Raw genomic sequence first — 15,779 nt, forward strand, 5'->3', positions numbered from 1 at the left:
GATATCGATAGGTCAACTGTTGATGATCCTGCTCAGGTAGCTAACAAACTTAATGGATATTTTGCATCGAAACTCACACATGAGGAGTTATTCAGTGAGGGGAATGCCAGAGGTGTATTCAACTCTGGCAGTAAGCTTGAGAATCTTGTAATAACTGAGAGTAAAGTGGAGGAGAAATTGTTGAAGATAAACACAAGAAAGGCACCTGGGGTGAATGGGATCTATCCAGTTATATTAAAGGAGGCAGAAAAGGAAGTAAGCAAATTATGAGAGCCATAATTATGCCATAATTAGCCATAATTATGAGAGCCATAATTATGAGAGCTTCCTTGGACTCAGGGGAGGTACCCACAGACTGGAGATGTGCAAATGTGACCCCAATTCACAAAGGAGGATCAAAGGCTGACACAAGTAATTACAGACCTGTTAGTTTAACTTCTGTTCCAGGAAAATTAATGGAGACACTGGTTAAAGAAGCACTGCAGGATCATCTAGACAAGACTTCAGTTATAGCTCGGACACAGCATGGTTTTGTTAAGGGGAAGTCTTGCCTGACCAATTTGATTGGATACTATGATGCAGTCACAAAAGAACTGGATGCAGGGAATAACTTTGATATTATATACTTGAATCTTAGAAAGGCTTTTGATACTGTTGCACATGGAAAAGTGCTGCACAAATTGGAGCGGTGTGGCATTGGGGGCAAATTGCTGCTAAGGATAAAGGGGTTGTTGAGGGGGAGAAGACAGAGAGTGGTAATCAATGGACACTGCTCATCGCTCCTTTAATATAACTGGATAGATCCCATCCACCCCAGGATCCTTTCTTGTGTTTATCTTCAACAATTTCTGCTCCACTTTACTCTCAGTTATTACAAGGGTTCAGTGTTGGGTCCATTATTGTTTTCTGTATTTATAAATGATATTGATGATGGTATATCAAGCTTAATGTCCAAGTTTGCAGACAACACAAAGGTAGCAGGGTTGTCAAGGACTCTACTGACACTATGCTGCTGCAACAGGATCTGGAAAGGTTGAGCAGATGGGCAGAGAGGTGGCAAATGAAGTTTAACATTGACAAGTGTAAAGTACTACATATGGGAAACAGCAACCCCAGAGCAATGAATCAACTCTGTTGTACTACACTGACAGTGGTAGAGAATGAAAAGGACCTGGGGGTAATTGTGCAGGCAGATATGAAGTTCTCTGAGCAGCGCAGACGGGCTGCAAGAGTAACTCATGGTGTTTTGTCATTGATATACAGGAATTTTTTTAGCAGGGATAAGGAGGTGATTATTCCCTTGTATAAGGCAATGGTCAGGCCACACCTTGAGTACTGTATACAGGTCTGAAGGCCTCATTTCAAGAAGGATATAGAGCTGCTGGAACGAGTACAGAGAAGGGCAACAAGATTAGTGAATGGAACAAAGGGGTACTCTTATGAAGAAAGGCTTAAGCTTTGCAAATTACAGTGTCTGGAGACTAGGCACCGGCGAGGTGATCTCATAGAGGTGTATAAAGACTTGAATGGTTTGAGCATGCTCAGTGCTGATGGGATTCATCCTCTTGCTCAGAATAATCACCTGAGAGGGCATAAATTCAAATTGAGGAAAGATAGATGTAGGATAGACGTGCGGAAATTTGCCCTTAGCCAGCGGGTAGTTGGTTTGTGGAACAGACTTCCATCCCTTGCCATGGAAGTTGATAGCCTAAATAAATTTAAGGCTCAGCTGGACAAGTATTTCGAACGAACGGAGGGGTGAAGTGGAAGTGGGTTTTTTTTTTTTTTTTTTGGCTGATGCTGCATAAGCTTGCCTTCTTGCATCATATGCCTCTACTAATGCTAATATCATTGATAAATATACAAAGCAAGAATTGGCCCAACAACTAACCCTTGTGAACTCCACTAATAACATTAGTCCATGAAGAGCGGCGCCTCCGTAGCCAGGTGGGAAGGAGCAGCAGTGCGTAGCACACGCTTCTTGATTAAACCGGGGTTTGAGCCCGTCACCACCAAATACGGAGGATGCAGAAAGGTCAGGGAATGACCACCGCATAACCCGGTGCAATATGGCCTTAGTTGCTAATGCTCCTTAAAAAACCAAACAACAACACCATGAAGAGCAGTGTCCATTAATTACCACTCTCTGTTTTTTCCCACTCAACAACCCATTTTTCCATTGTAGCAACTTGCCCTTAATGCCATACTGCTCCAATTTGTACAGTAGTCTTTTATTTGCAACAGCATCTAAAGCTTTCCTGAAATCTAAATATATGATATCAAAATTATTTTTTACATTCAATTCCCTTGTAACCACATCATAATACCAATCAAATTGGTTATACAAGACTTCCTCCTAACAAACCCATGTTGTGTCTGAATTATTACTGCAGTCTTGTCTAGATGATCCTGCCACGCTTCTTTAACCAGTGACTCCATTATTTTCCCCGGAACAGAAGTTAAACTAACAGGTCTGTAATTACTCGTGTCATCCTTTGTTTTACCCTTTGTGAATTATTATCTCTAGGGACCTCCCCTGAGTCCAAGGATGTTCTCATAATTATGGCTAAGGGTTTGCTTACTTCCTTTGCTGCCTTCTTTAATATAACTGAATAGATCCCATCCACCCCTGGTGCTTTTCATATATTTAACTTCAACAATTTCTCCTGTGCTTTGCTCTCAGTTATTACAAAATCATTAAGCTGTTAGGGTCTTGCAGTTAATATCTTAGGAAAGCTGCAGGATGAATGGCGCCTACTTTACACTAATTTAGAAGCTACACTTCTGAACTTGGCCTCCCAGTCAGTATCTTTCATGTGAGTAAATAGCTAAAACAAATGCAAAGGTAGGTCACTTACCTGTTGCTGTTTACGAAGAAGAAGAATATTATACTGAAGTAATGACAATGACAAACCAAGTTTCATGAAAACATTAATTATGTTAAATCTTCACCAGTTCTTAAGATTGACTCTGCCATAGGTTTTATGACATGAACCCTTATTCTGTAAGTTGTCACAAAATAAAATCAGTTTATATTTATCATGGCACAAGCATTTTTATTTCAGGCAGTTGCCCTGTATGTATCTGTAAGCATTTTATTTCAGGCAGTTGCTCTGTTCACTAAAAATGAAAATAAAAACAACAAAAAAGATGTCTTTCTTGTTTTTTTTTTTTTTTTAAGTTTTAGTTATGCCAGTGGTTTTCAACTTTTTTCAATAACGGCACCCCTACTCAATTTTCTACCTGTTAGATCCAATTCTCTCTCTGTGTGTATATATATATATATAATATTAAAAAATATGTTATATAATAGTTATTACAATAATATAACTATAAACAAAATTACAATTCATAATACAAATTATATATATATATATATATATATATATAAAATAATTTTATTCTTTATATAGAGGTATTAAATAAACATCAATTATAGATCACCACAAAATTAAAGATACCATACACCCTTTTATAATGAAATAAATATATAAATTTTAAAAAAATAATAAGTTTAAGTAACTTAAACCCAAATTACGTGGCACCCCTGGAACGTTGTTGCAGCGCCCTAATGTGCCACGGCACCCTGGTTGAAAACCGCTGAGTTATGCTGTCAACTATATGTCTCTTTAAAAATTGCATGCATAAAATTTATTCATACATATTTTTTTCTTTTAATTGATTAAAAGGGCCCACGTGGACTCCCAGGACAGAAAGGAGAAGAAGGAAAAGCAGGTCTACAAGGAATTCCTGGACCAAGAGGAGTTGTTGGTCCCCCTGGGTCTAAGGGATCTCCCGTAAATGTTTTTAAATATATTCCATACATATTTTGGTATTCTTTAATAAATTGTTTGTTAAAGTTATTTTTATATTCTATATTAAATTTATTTTTATATTAAAATATTAATTAAATATTAAAATATCTATATTTATTTTTATATTAAAATATTAACTCCTCTGACCCCCATGGGTCAGAGGAGTTAATATTTTCATAGCAAATCCCACATTAATAATTAATTGTTATTTCTTTAAATAAGGAAAATATCATTCTTCTTTACATATATTTAAACTGTTTTTTTTATTAAACTTATTATAGGTATTGGTATTAGCTATATAGGGGAAAGATGCTAGAGAAACTTTTTTTTACCTTCCAAGAAAAAAAATAATAAAAAACATTACCCTCTGTGTTTGTCTTTTCCATATGATTCAGTAGGCCTTTGAACTACCAGCTTGAACTATCCATGGAAGCATCTTGTTTTAATGATTAACAAATCTATTAAAACTAAGCATTATTATTAATAGTAGTAATAGTAGTATTGGCAAATGATTCAAGGAAGCTAGGTTATACAGCATCACCAAAAAAGAAAACGGGGAGAAATACACTGCCCACCTCATCTGTCTTCTCCATCTAATGATATCAAATTCTTTCTTAAATTTATTCAAACCACCCACTTGGATGACAACAGATGGTAGTTGGTACGTACAGTCAGTTACTCTCTGGCTGAAAACAAGTTTTTGTATATCTGTCCTGCAGACATCCTTTTTCAATTTGAGTTTACGTTCCCATATGTATGTGTTGTCTGAGAAAGAGTTGAATACCATCATCTTTAAGTTTGCTCAATCTATTTAAAGCTTTATACACTTCAATAAGGTCTCACAAGTGTCTCGTATCCAAGTTCTGCAGCTTGTAGAACCAAAGTCTTTTGTGGTAAGAGTATCCTATTTCTGTTCTTGAATAATCTATGCAGAAATAATAGGTGCAGAAAAGAATAGTCTTTTCTGCACCCATTCCAAGAGATCCACATCTTTTCTAAAATGAGGCTTCCAAGCCAGTACTCAAGATGTGGTGGCCTAACAATGGTCTAATCACCTTTTTATTCCTGCTGGCAAAGTTCCTGTATATCATAGACAGACCCCCATGAAGTGTTGTATTTGGAAGGCTTTGTTATTGTTGTCATGTAGTAAAGATGCAGCATTATATTCATTCAAGATGGACACTACTCCATAATAAGCAAGATAAGTAGGTATCATATGTTGCACTTTGTTGAAGTACACTAAATTTCAAATAAAATTTTGAAATAATGTGAAAATTGAGGCATAGAAGTGGATCTAATATGTAGTTATATTTTTCAATTTTTTTAGAAGTATTTGTACATATAATAATCAGAAATGTATGTGCATGCATACATTTAAAATTTCATGTGCTTAATAGTCTTTCAAAATTGATAAAATAATAGACTCGAGAGTGTTTCTGGTATTTTGAAGCTAACAAGCGATTAAAAACTAAATTTTAAAAAATATATATTAAAAAGTAAAATGATCCATGCAATAAATATTATTATTATTATTATTATTATTAATATCCATATGATGCAAGGAAGCCTGAGGCTTATGCTGCACCAGGAAAAAAAAAAAAAAAAAAAAAGTTCCCGAGTAACCCTGAGAGAGAGAGAGAGAGAGAGAGAGAGAGAGAGAGAGTCAAAAGTAGAAGGGAATCACCAGGAAAGAGAAGAATGATGATATCCAGCTCAGGACCCTGGGTGTGCCAAGCCCATACTCACCAGATGTGAGCCCCCGGGGTTAAATGCCTTTTCTAGAAATTCGAGGGGAAGGGGGGCACCTGACAGATGCCGTGCCACTGTTTTTGTTATCAGGTTTGTGCCACCACAGTTGGGCTAATAAATACTGTAAACAGTAAGGAACCCAGCACTGAACACTATCAGCCACCTTTGCTCCTCTGCCACTTAACTTCTGCAAGAGTAGAACTTGCAGTACTTAAGTTCTGCAAGAGTAGCTCGTGGTGTCTTGTCAATGATATACAGGAATTTTTCTAGCAGGGATAAGGGGGTGATTGTCCCCTTGCATAAGGCAATGGTTAGGCCACACCTTGTGTAGTGTATACAGGTCTGGAGGCCTCATTTTAGGAAAGATGTAGAGCTGCTGGACCGAGAGCAGAGAAGGACAACGAGATTGGCGAGTAGCACAAAGGGTTGGTGTTACCAAGAAAGGCTTAAGTTCTGTAAATTGCAGCTTCTGGAGACTATGCACCTGTGAGGTGATCTAATTAAGGTGTATAAGACCTTGAATGGATTGAGCAAGCTCAGTGCCAATGGGATTCTTCCTCTTTCTGAGATTACTTACCTGAGGGGGCATAAATTCAAATTGAAGAAAGACAAGTGTGGAAATTTGCCTTTAGCCAGCGAGTAGTTGATAGTTGGAACAAATTTCCATCTGTTGTAGTGGAGGTCAGCAACTTAAATAAGTTCAAGGTAGAACTAGACAAACATTTGGAATGAATGAATGGATGGGTGAAATGGGAAGGGTGTTTTTTTTTTTTTTTTTTTTTTTGCTGATGCTATATAAGCTTGTTTTCTTGCATCATATGCCCTACTAATGCTAATTAATTAAGATATTACTAATTTTATTAGCATGTTCTGTACTTGATCTCAAGAATTATATATTATGTCTGCTAAAATTGAGTAGTCAGTACAAGAGTATAGTAGTATACTTTTGAGTTGACCTTTTTTTGAGTCTGCATTACTGCTAAATACAGTAACGTGGTGCTGTTTTTTCTATGTAGTAAAAATTCCTCTGACTTTTTGTGGCCATCCTGAAATATAAACAAAATATTTATTTTTTTTTTTTAATTTGATATGGATTAACCATATAATTTAAGCTTGTATACATTAAATGTTTGGGTTGCTCTCTCTCTCTCTCTCAAAAAAAAAAAGGGGGGGGTTCTGAATTTTTCCTGATTTCATAAGAAAGGGATACATAAGAATGTAACTGTGTCCTCAGAGAATGTTAATAGCCAGAGAAACAAAAAAAATTGTAAATTATGGGGAAAAATCATTAGATAAAGTTCTGTATTTTATTTCTGTATGACAAACTGTTATTTGGATCTTTTGACTTGTAGATACATAGCACATGATCCTACCAGTAGGTTGCAAGTAATATGATATGGAGCTCCCATTATATGCTGATACAGTGTTATTAGAACACTGTATTAGTATATAATGTGAACTGTATTGATGTATGTGTGAAAAAAAAAGGGGGCGAGCAGTAATTTTTTTCTGTGGATGAAATACACTATGCCAGTGGAAATCCACCTTCTGAGCTCTATTGCCTTCCATATCACTGATAGGCACAACATGATCTAAGCATCCCTTGCACCAAAAATAACAACAGCTTTATTGCCTTGATGTCTCGTCAGTACACCATGCGAGGAAGTGGTGTTCAAAAATGGTTTGATGACGTATTGGTGGCACTGCTTTGTGTAGTTTTGTTGTGTATTTGTCTCTACAAGTATAGCATTAGCATTAGTAGTGGCATATGATGCAAGAAAGCAAGCTTATACACCATCAGCCAAAATAAAAAACACACTTCCCATTTCACCTATCCATTCCATCCAAAAGTCTGTCTATTTCTTCCTTGAATTTATTTAAGCTATCAACTTCCACAACAACAGATGGAAGTTTGTTCCAGCAATCAACCACTCAGTTAAAGGCAAATTTCCGTATATCTGTTCTGCAACTGATGTGTTCATGAGCCTATAAGTATATTTTACAGGCAAAAAAATCCAGAATAACTCACTGATGAAAAGCTCTACTCTCCTGGACTGAGTCCACCAGAACAGTATATTGGTTTCACCACTCGGCACTTATAGAAGTCTGGGTTCAAATCCAATTTCAGACTGGTGGAGGAAATTCTTAAATTCCTCTTCAGTCTGGGAGTTAGCCAATCTCAGCTAGACAAAGTAAGGTTTTTCCATAAATTTTTCCAGGTTTTTCAGTTTACACAATGTTCAGATTGGCTTATGAACACACATTTGTACATACATAATTCACTGGCACAATATGGCTCTAGATGATGAGCTATTAAACAAATAATGACAATAGTAATTATTTGTTTAATGCTCAAAATTCAGTTCAAAATCAGCTAATGCAGTTAAATGAAAATATCTGCTAGTTTTAATTGAAGAGTAGCATTTTAAGAACCTTCCAGTATCTAATGGGATCTGAAACAAAGATAATTTGTTGCCACAGTATGGCCTTAGATTATGAGGCTAAATCAATAATAACAATGGCAATGTGCTAGTCCTAATTGAAGAGGCATTTTAAGAACTCCTCCAGTCTCTAATGGGATCTGAAACCAGACCTCTCCAGATGAGTGATGAAGCTGGACAAATGTAGGGGACAGAAGTAGAAATGGCATCTGTATCACAGCATGTCCCATGGCCATGATTTAAAAGTTCAATGTCCATCTGCCTGCTTGCGGTGATTTCAATGACATCAACATAAGTAGGCAGATAGGTGTATGTGTGTTTGTTGGCATCACTAAATTTCCTTACCAACAGCATTTTTATTATTATGTTGATATTGCATTTATCATGTTTATACATGATAAAGTTATTTAAATTTTTATACAGTTATTTATTATTAATATATTAATAAAATCTTATTAAACTACTTTTTTTTTAATTAAAAATTCATTCATTTCGAACAAAAAAGTTCAAGCTATCAAAAAAACAAGCACAGTACATTTAAGTGTGGGTTTTCAATTTACACATAGACCAATGTTTTTTAATAGCTGCAAAAAAGCCAAAAAAAAAAAAAAAAAAAGCTACTTGCAGTGACATCAATGCAAGTAGGAAGGTAGACATGGGATTATTGAATCATTCGAAAAGATTCACATGCATTGTGTGTGGCACCTCAGCTACTGAAAAATCTGCAGCAGATAGGTGCCTAAGAAGTTCACTGATGACCACAACAAAACAAGCATATTGGCACCACTCACCAACTTTGGATTCAAAGCTATGAAGTGATCACAAAGGAACTGAATGCAAAAAAATAATTTTGATATCATATACTAGGATTTCAGGAAAGCTCCTGATACTGTTGCACATAAAACAATGCTGTACAAATTGGGTTAGTGTTGCATTAAGTGTAGGTTGCTGCAATAGATAAAAGGATGGTTGAGTGGGAAAAGATAGATGGGTTTTAATCAGTGGACACTGATTAAAACCCACACTCTTTGTGGGCTAATGTTATTAGTGGAGTCCTGAACATTGTTGTTTACTCTATTTATCAATGATATTGATGAAAGTGGCAACTGAAGTTTAACATTGACAAATGCAGGGTACTGCATATGAGTAGCAGTAATCTCAAATTAGCACACCAAATGTGTGGTACTGCACTCAGGGTAGTGGAAAATGAAAAAGACCTGGGATGATTGTGCAGATATGCATGCTGCCAGGACAGCTCATGGGGTTTTGTCAATGATATGCAGGAATTTTGCTAGCAGGGATAAGGAAGTGATTATTCCATTGTAAATGGTCAGGCTACATCTTGAATACTGCACATAGGTCTGGAGACCTCATTGTAGGAAGAATGTAGAGCTGCTGGAATGAGTACAGAGAAGGGCAACAAGATTGGTGAGGGGGGAACAAAGGGATGCTCTTAACAAGCATGGAATCAGCCAAGAAAGGTACTGCACTCAGGTACTGGTCTCTAGACACTACAATTTGTTCTGCAAATTGTTGTGTCTAGAGACCAGGCACCTGTGAGGTGATCTAACTGAGGCTTTGAATGTATTTAGAAAACTCAGTGCTGATGGTATTCTTCCTCTTGCTCTGACTACACACGAGGGAGGCACAAATTCAAATTGAGGAAAGACAGTTGCAGACTAGATGTGTGGAACCCAATATTCCCAGTGGATGGTTGATTGCTGGAACAAAATTCCGTCTGTGTTGTGGAAGTTGATAGCTTAAATAAATTCAAGAAAGAAGTATACAAACTATTGGAGAGAATGAATAGGTGAAATGGGAAGTTCCTTCTTGCATCATTTGCCACCACTAATGCTAATGCTAACTTGTAATAATGTGTTGAAAAGGATGAGGACTTTTAGGATGTAATAACTTGTTCTAAGAACACAGATATGTTCCATTATTATCTGGAAACTAATGTATAATGCATGTTAAGGAAGCATTCTGGTTATCCATCATTCAGAAAGTTGAAGGTAATATTAATTACCTTCAACAAGCATAATGACCAAAATGACTAACTGGACATGCAGTGAGTCATTTTGGTGGATTTAACCTGTTCCTGAGACATTCAAAACAGCTCCTTGTCAGGTTACATTGACTGAACTGAAGAATGACACTTGGTCTTACAACAAGTGTTGCTGATGCCAAGTGTTCAAGAGGAGCAGGCCAAAAGCTCATGACAAGTGCCTGAACAATTATGGAGACTGTGCCAAAAATTGCTAGGCGTTGCAAAAAATAGGGTATCTTTTCTTATGACTTTTCCTCACAGTTAATGGTATTTAATTTGTAGCTTTACTAAGAACATTTCAGATTATATTGTTGGCTTAATTTATTTAATTACATTTTGTTTTTTAGGGATCTCCTGGTTTTCCTGGTTCACCTGGTGAAGCTGGTCTTCCTGGGCTAAAGGTAAAAAAGCCAATTCTTAAATTTGATACATAAGTCTGCATAATAACAAATATTAATATACCTCATAATACTATTGTTTGTTATACTAGTATTGTATACTAATATATAAGATCTGATCAAATAATTCTAATCTTTTCTAAAAAAAAATGGGGTAGATACATTTTTATTATAGTTCCACCCAATTATATACAAGCATGCCAATATTCCTAGAATCAGTCTAGGATCATCATTGAAAGTCTTCAACTGTGAGCTTGCTGAATTACACTCTCACATTCTTTGGATAGTTGAAGTGCCTAAAAATGCATAAAATTTTCATCTTTTCAGATTCATTTTGAGTTTGAGGAAGAGAAAAAAAATAACATGGCAAGGTCAGGTGAATATGAAGAATGAAGTACTGCAGAAATGTATTTTTCGATATAGAGTTTTTGTTATAGAGCTGCACTGTCATGATTTGTGATGACCTGCAGGCATTGTTTCAGAAATATTTTGTGAAAGAACAATGACAACAGACGTTAGTGAATTGCACAAATAGGAAAAGAAGAGATAGTGATGGTTCTGCAAAATGGACCATTTTTGGATGCTTCCAAAAAGAATGATTCCAAATTGCATCCCATTGTGGTGACCTTTTGTAATAAAACAATTGTTAAATTGAAAGCATTGAAAGGTGACTCTGCACTCTATAACATTGTGCATCATCTTCTGAATAGCCTGAAAACTTGTTGGATTCCTTCAAAAAACTGTTCTGGCACTTGTTATACATTGATAATGCACCTGTTATGGCAGGCCTAAAAACCAGAATAGCAAGGATATTAAAAGAGAGGATTAATTTGTGTGTGAGAAGGGAGCTACCTACCTTTCTGTGAAAGTATGTGAATACTCGGTAAGCATTTCCCAAAAGTAATGCACACTCCTCACATGCCTTCACTCCATATGCCTGGGTGATTGACATTTATCAGGATAATAATTTAAAGTTTAATCTCAACGTTAGTGCTAGAAACAGAGTTTCTGCATTGAATGTTGTGTGTAGGCAAAAAAAAAAAAAAAAAAAAAATTGATAGTGATATTGTTTCAGGTCAGATTCCAGATTCAGGTCAAAGATGTTTTATCAAAATTGAAACTTGACACGGCTGGATGCAACACAAATTTATGAATTATGTATTATGTGTTGTATTTATGTATTGTTACAGAAAGTGTGTGGTGAGTAGATCATAGATCACAACATGAGGCACACTATAGCCAGTGTGCCTCATGTTGTTAGCTTATGCACCATTAAACACACACACACACACACACACACACACACACACACACAGCATGATTTTGATTGGTCTCAGTTGTTCCATCAAGGTTATACCAGTGCAGAAGACAAGAAGTGCTCAGGTAGACTGAGAACATCTACAGACAACACACTGGCTGCATTATTACCTCTATTTTGGTGGAAGAGATATATGCCAAGAAATAGCCAGCAAATCTGAAATTCCAAAGTTACCTGTTCTGAGGTGTTATAAAAACAAATGGTCACTGCCAGATGGCTCCCACAGTTACTGTCAGTGAATAACAAGCAAATCCTAAAGAAATTACAATGCATTTACTCACAGGGTACTGACAAGAAGGTGAAGAGTTTTTAAAATACATTTTTGCCATTGATGGGACGAACACACAACTTTGAACTGAAGTCACAGTCAGCCAGCAGAAGCATCATACTCCATGACAATGCAAAGGCTCGTCTCAGTCTGTACAGCTTGTTTTCAATTATTACAAATGGGAAGCATTACCTCATTCCTTTATAGTCTTGATATGAGTTCTTGTAATTATGATCTTGATCCCCAAGCTAAAGGAACTCTTGCATGGACAAATTTCTGTCTGTAGAAGCAGAGAGTGCTGCTGTGACCCAGTGTATCAGACAGCTTAACTTTAGCAACCAGTCAAACAGCATCCAAAAATTTCCTGAATGTTGAAAAGCTTTCATAAGGCATGAAGGAGACTAGTTACATTGATGGTTTTTAATGTAAATTATGTTGTAAAATCTATTTTAAATTAACCACTTCTGTGCATTACTTTTTGTGATAACCCTCATATCTAGAAAGAGAGAAGTGCTAAGGGAATATAGATTTAAGTGATTTCAACTGGTGCATGCCACTGAACTAAAAAAAGATTTAGATGCATATGCGTAACCATTGGCTGTCTTTGGTTATATGTATAACTAGACTGGCAAGAACGGTGGCCTTTTAAAAATGTGTTTGAAGATTAGAAGTGATGAGAAAAAACATATGTGCACTATTCAGAATTACCAAATTGAACGATACAACAGCAGTCACTAGTGTGTGGCACAAAATCATATCTAAAATCCACTTCATGATCCAAAACAAGTTTTGAAAAAATACAAATTAACAAACTCCTCAAGAAAAAGAGTTTCTAAACCACAGGCTTCTGAAATCCTAAATAGACCAATCTGATAACTTTAGACATATTATAGTCCAAAAATAGCCTAGTCTTCTGGCTCAAATAAAGCAATTTACTTGTTCCTTTTAAATATTATGCCAATGTTTGAAAATCTGATTGCCAGCGCATCATTTTCAAATTTGAAATTTTTTGTAGACAATTTCTAGTACTTCTTGGTGTCATTAAAGATAAATAAATAGATAAAAAAAATGTCAACAACTGGACCTCTTGTATTTAGCAATGAAAATAATAATGAAATATTAAAAGTTTATACAACTCTTATAAACCTTATACTCCATTTCTCTCTGATTCTGACATTGAGATTATACAGTTAGCTATGAATGTTTTTGCAATAGCATTCTGGCCCTTCTAGCTGCTTTCCCTATTAAGATCCCACAAATAACTGAAAATTATCAACCAAACAGATGACAAAATTGTTTAACTCCACCAGATATTTAAAAAAAAAAAAAAAAAAAAAGTTTTCAATTGTTTTTATGACATGGAAAGTTGTTTTTTATTTCAAGAAAACTTCTTGTGTGTAAGGGGTGGGGCACCTTATGGACACGTCACTCAGTCGTTCCACAGTTTTGTTTGATTTCCATCTAGTTTGCCCTTGATTTCTTTTGCACATAGTTCTGACTTTTGTGTCAGAGTGAACTAGCGAACGAGCTTCGCTCGAACAGTATTGCTTGGTGGTATGACCAAGGAAAGGGTGCACTTGTACCCCCAAGAATTCCATTTCATACACGGTGGTCATGATTTATGCATGGGTTGCATTCCTGGAATGTGTGCTCAAACAAAGATTTGTGCAAATTGTGGCTCATCATCCCATGGAAATACGTTAAAATTCAGGGAGAGTAGGGGGGTTCCATGAATGTGTAAATTGTTGCCAGTGTAACAGTATTTCAGCTTATTTAATGCAGATAAATTAAAATTAATAATTTTTTTTCTTTTATAATTAATGTAAATAAGATAAAATTAAATGAAACTTGTGACAGAAATTTCCATGTACTGTATGTGAAATTATTTTCATAAAAAATTGAACTGAAAGTTACCCGTATAGTACAATAAAAATTACAAGTAACCCGTAAATTAAAAAAAAAAAAAAAATCCCTGGCCAGAGGTAGAAAAAGCCTGTTGCATTATGACATGGGAAGCTGTTTATTATTTCAAAACTATCCAAATTTTTGTTGGGGGGTGAGTACCTCATAGGCACTGCACAGTTTCATTTTATTTGCAGTAATCAACAATTGCATCTGAATGTGAAAAATCTATTCTTGTGACAAATAATGGCACATCATTGATGAGTTCAAATGTGCAAGAAACTATATGGGCCAGTACAAATTGACAAGTTTAAGACTACTTTGTACATACTACATGAAATTGAAGTATATGTAGAAATTATATTTGTAAATAAATATTTAAAAATACTTATTTCCATTTATTTATATTCAAGCATATATACATATTATATAATTTTTCATTGTACAGAGTGCTTCAAAATTGCACAGAACAAATGTAGAAACATATTTTACATAAACCTAAAAAAAAAAAAAAAAAAAAATTTCTGTAAATGCTACATGTCTCAAATGGCTTTATTTCTGAGATAGTAAACATTAATCATAAATTGCAAAACATGTGAAATGGCATGAAGCAGATGCCATTTCTATGCCAAACACAGTTAGAAGCCTTAGAAATATAAAGAGCAAATTACTTGAGTTTCGCTAAACTTTTCCATTGAATTTTTCCTAAATGGGTGACATAAGCAGTCAGTATATCACCAGTGGATCGACACCGACAGAATCCATGTTGGCAATTGTTGATCAGATAGAAAGTTTCAAGAAATTGGCAGGTAATGGATTTCTCCATTACTTTGAAAAGGGTAGGGGTAAGTGCAATGGGTGACAATTGGATGAGAGGGATTTCTCACCCTTTTAAAGAACTGCATGGATGTGAGCAAATTTTCAAGCAAAAGGAGAAACACTAGTGGAATAAAAAACTGCTAAAAATCAACACAGGAGAAGAGCAAGCTCAAGAGCACAGGTTTTGAGAAAAAGTGGAGAAATGCCATTACAAACTAGAGCTTTCTTGGCATCAAGGTTGTTCAAAATTCTTCTGATATCCTTTTGACAGAAGAGTACAGAAGCCTTAGTGGAGTGTAATGGAAACTAAGGATGGTTTTCACCAAGATTGTCAGTGCAAGAGTTAGAAGAAAAATAGGATGCTACTAAATCAGCTTTATCTTTAGCTGAGGAGGCAGTAGAACCATCAGGTTTTAACAGAGGTGAAATTATACATGGAAAACAAGTTGTGGCCAATAACTCTGGCAAGAGACCAGAATGCTAGATTGCCATTTGGACAAGAAGCAGGTTTTTTATTCTTAGCCTGTTCATAATCAAGTTTGGATTTTAATAACTGCTTTACAATCGTTTCAAGCTTTGGTGTAAGCAGAAATCGAACCTGGAGATTTGGATTGCAAGGCAATTGTGATATGTAACATTCATACCTTGAACAGCCATAGCACTGTTATTGGAAAATCATGGTTTAAATTAGTGGTTTTCAACCTTTTTTTTTTTTTTTTATAATAGCACCCTTAAGTAACTTATTTTAATTTGTGGCACCCCATGCAATTTTCTGCCTGTTAGATCCAATTCTCTGTGTGTGGGTGTGTGTGTGTGTGTGTGTGTATATATATATATATATATCTGATAATTAAAATAAATATGATATTTAAAATAAAAAACATCAGCCAGTAGTACGGCAAAGATGCAGAGCGAAACGAAACAAAAAATAATAATATAAAATAAACAAACAGGGAAGGGAAAGTAGAGATAATAAGACAAAAAGGTAGTCGATAATCCCCTGTATAATTTAGTCATTAAAC

At 35.6% G+C, this 15,779-nt stretch overlaps 1 protein-coding gene across 1 annotated transcript in view; it reads left to right on the forward strand.

Moving 5' to 3' along the window:
- The window catches only part of LOC150089465 (uncharacterized), a 1,372,165-nt gene that overhangs the window by 1,117,458 nt on the left and 238,928 nt on the right, over positions 1 to 15,779 (forward strand). The window contains exons 48-49 of the mRNA XM_090389992.1: positions 3,690 to 3,797; positions 10,400 to 10,453. Coding sequence (XP_090246118.1) covers positions 3,690 to 3,797; positions 10,400 to 10,453 — 162 coding nt within the window. The remainder of the gene's footprint in view (positions 1 to 3,689; positions 3,798 to 10,399; positions 10,454 to 15,779) is intronic.

This window comes from Mastigoproctus giganteus, chromosome 2 (genome assembly GCF_048544385.1).
Source record: "Mastigoproctus giganteus isolate SK-2022 chromosome 2, ASM4854438v1, whole genome shotgun sequence".
NCBI lineage: Eukaryota > Metazoa > Arthropoda > Arachnida > Uropygi > Thelyphonidae > Mastigoproctus > Mastigoproctus giganteus.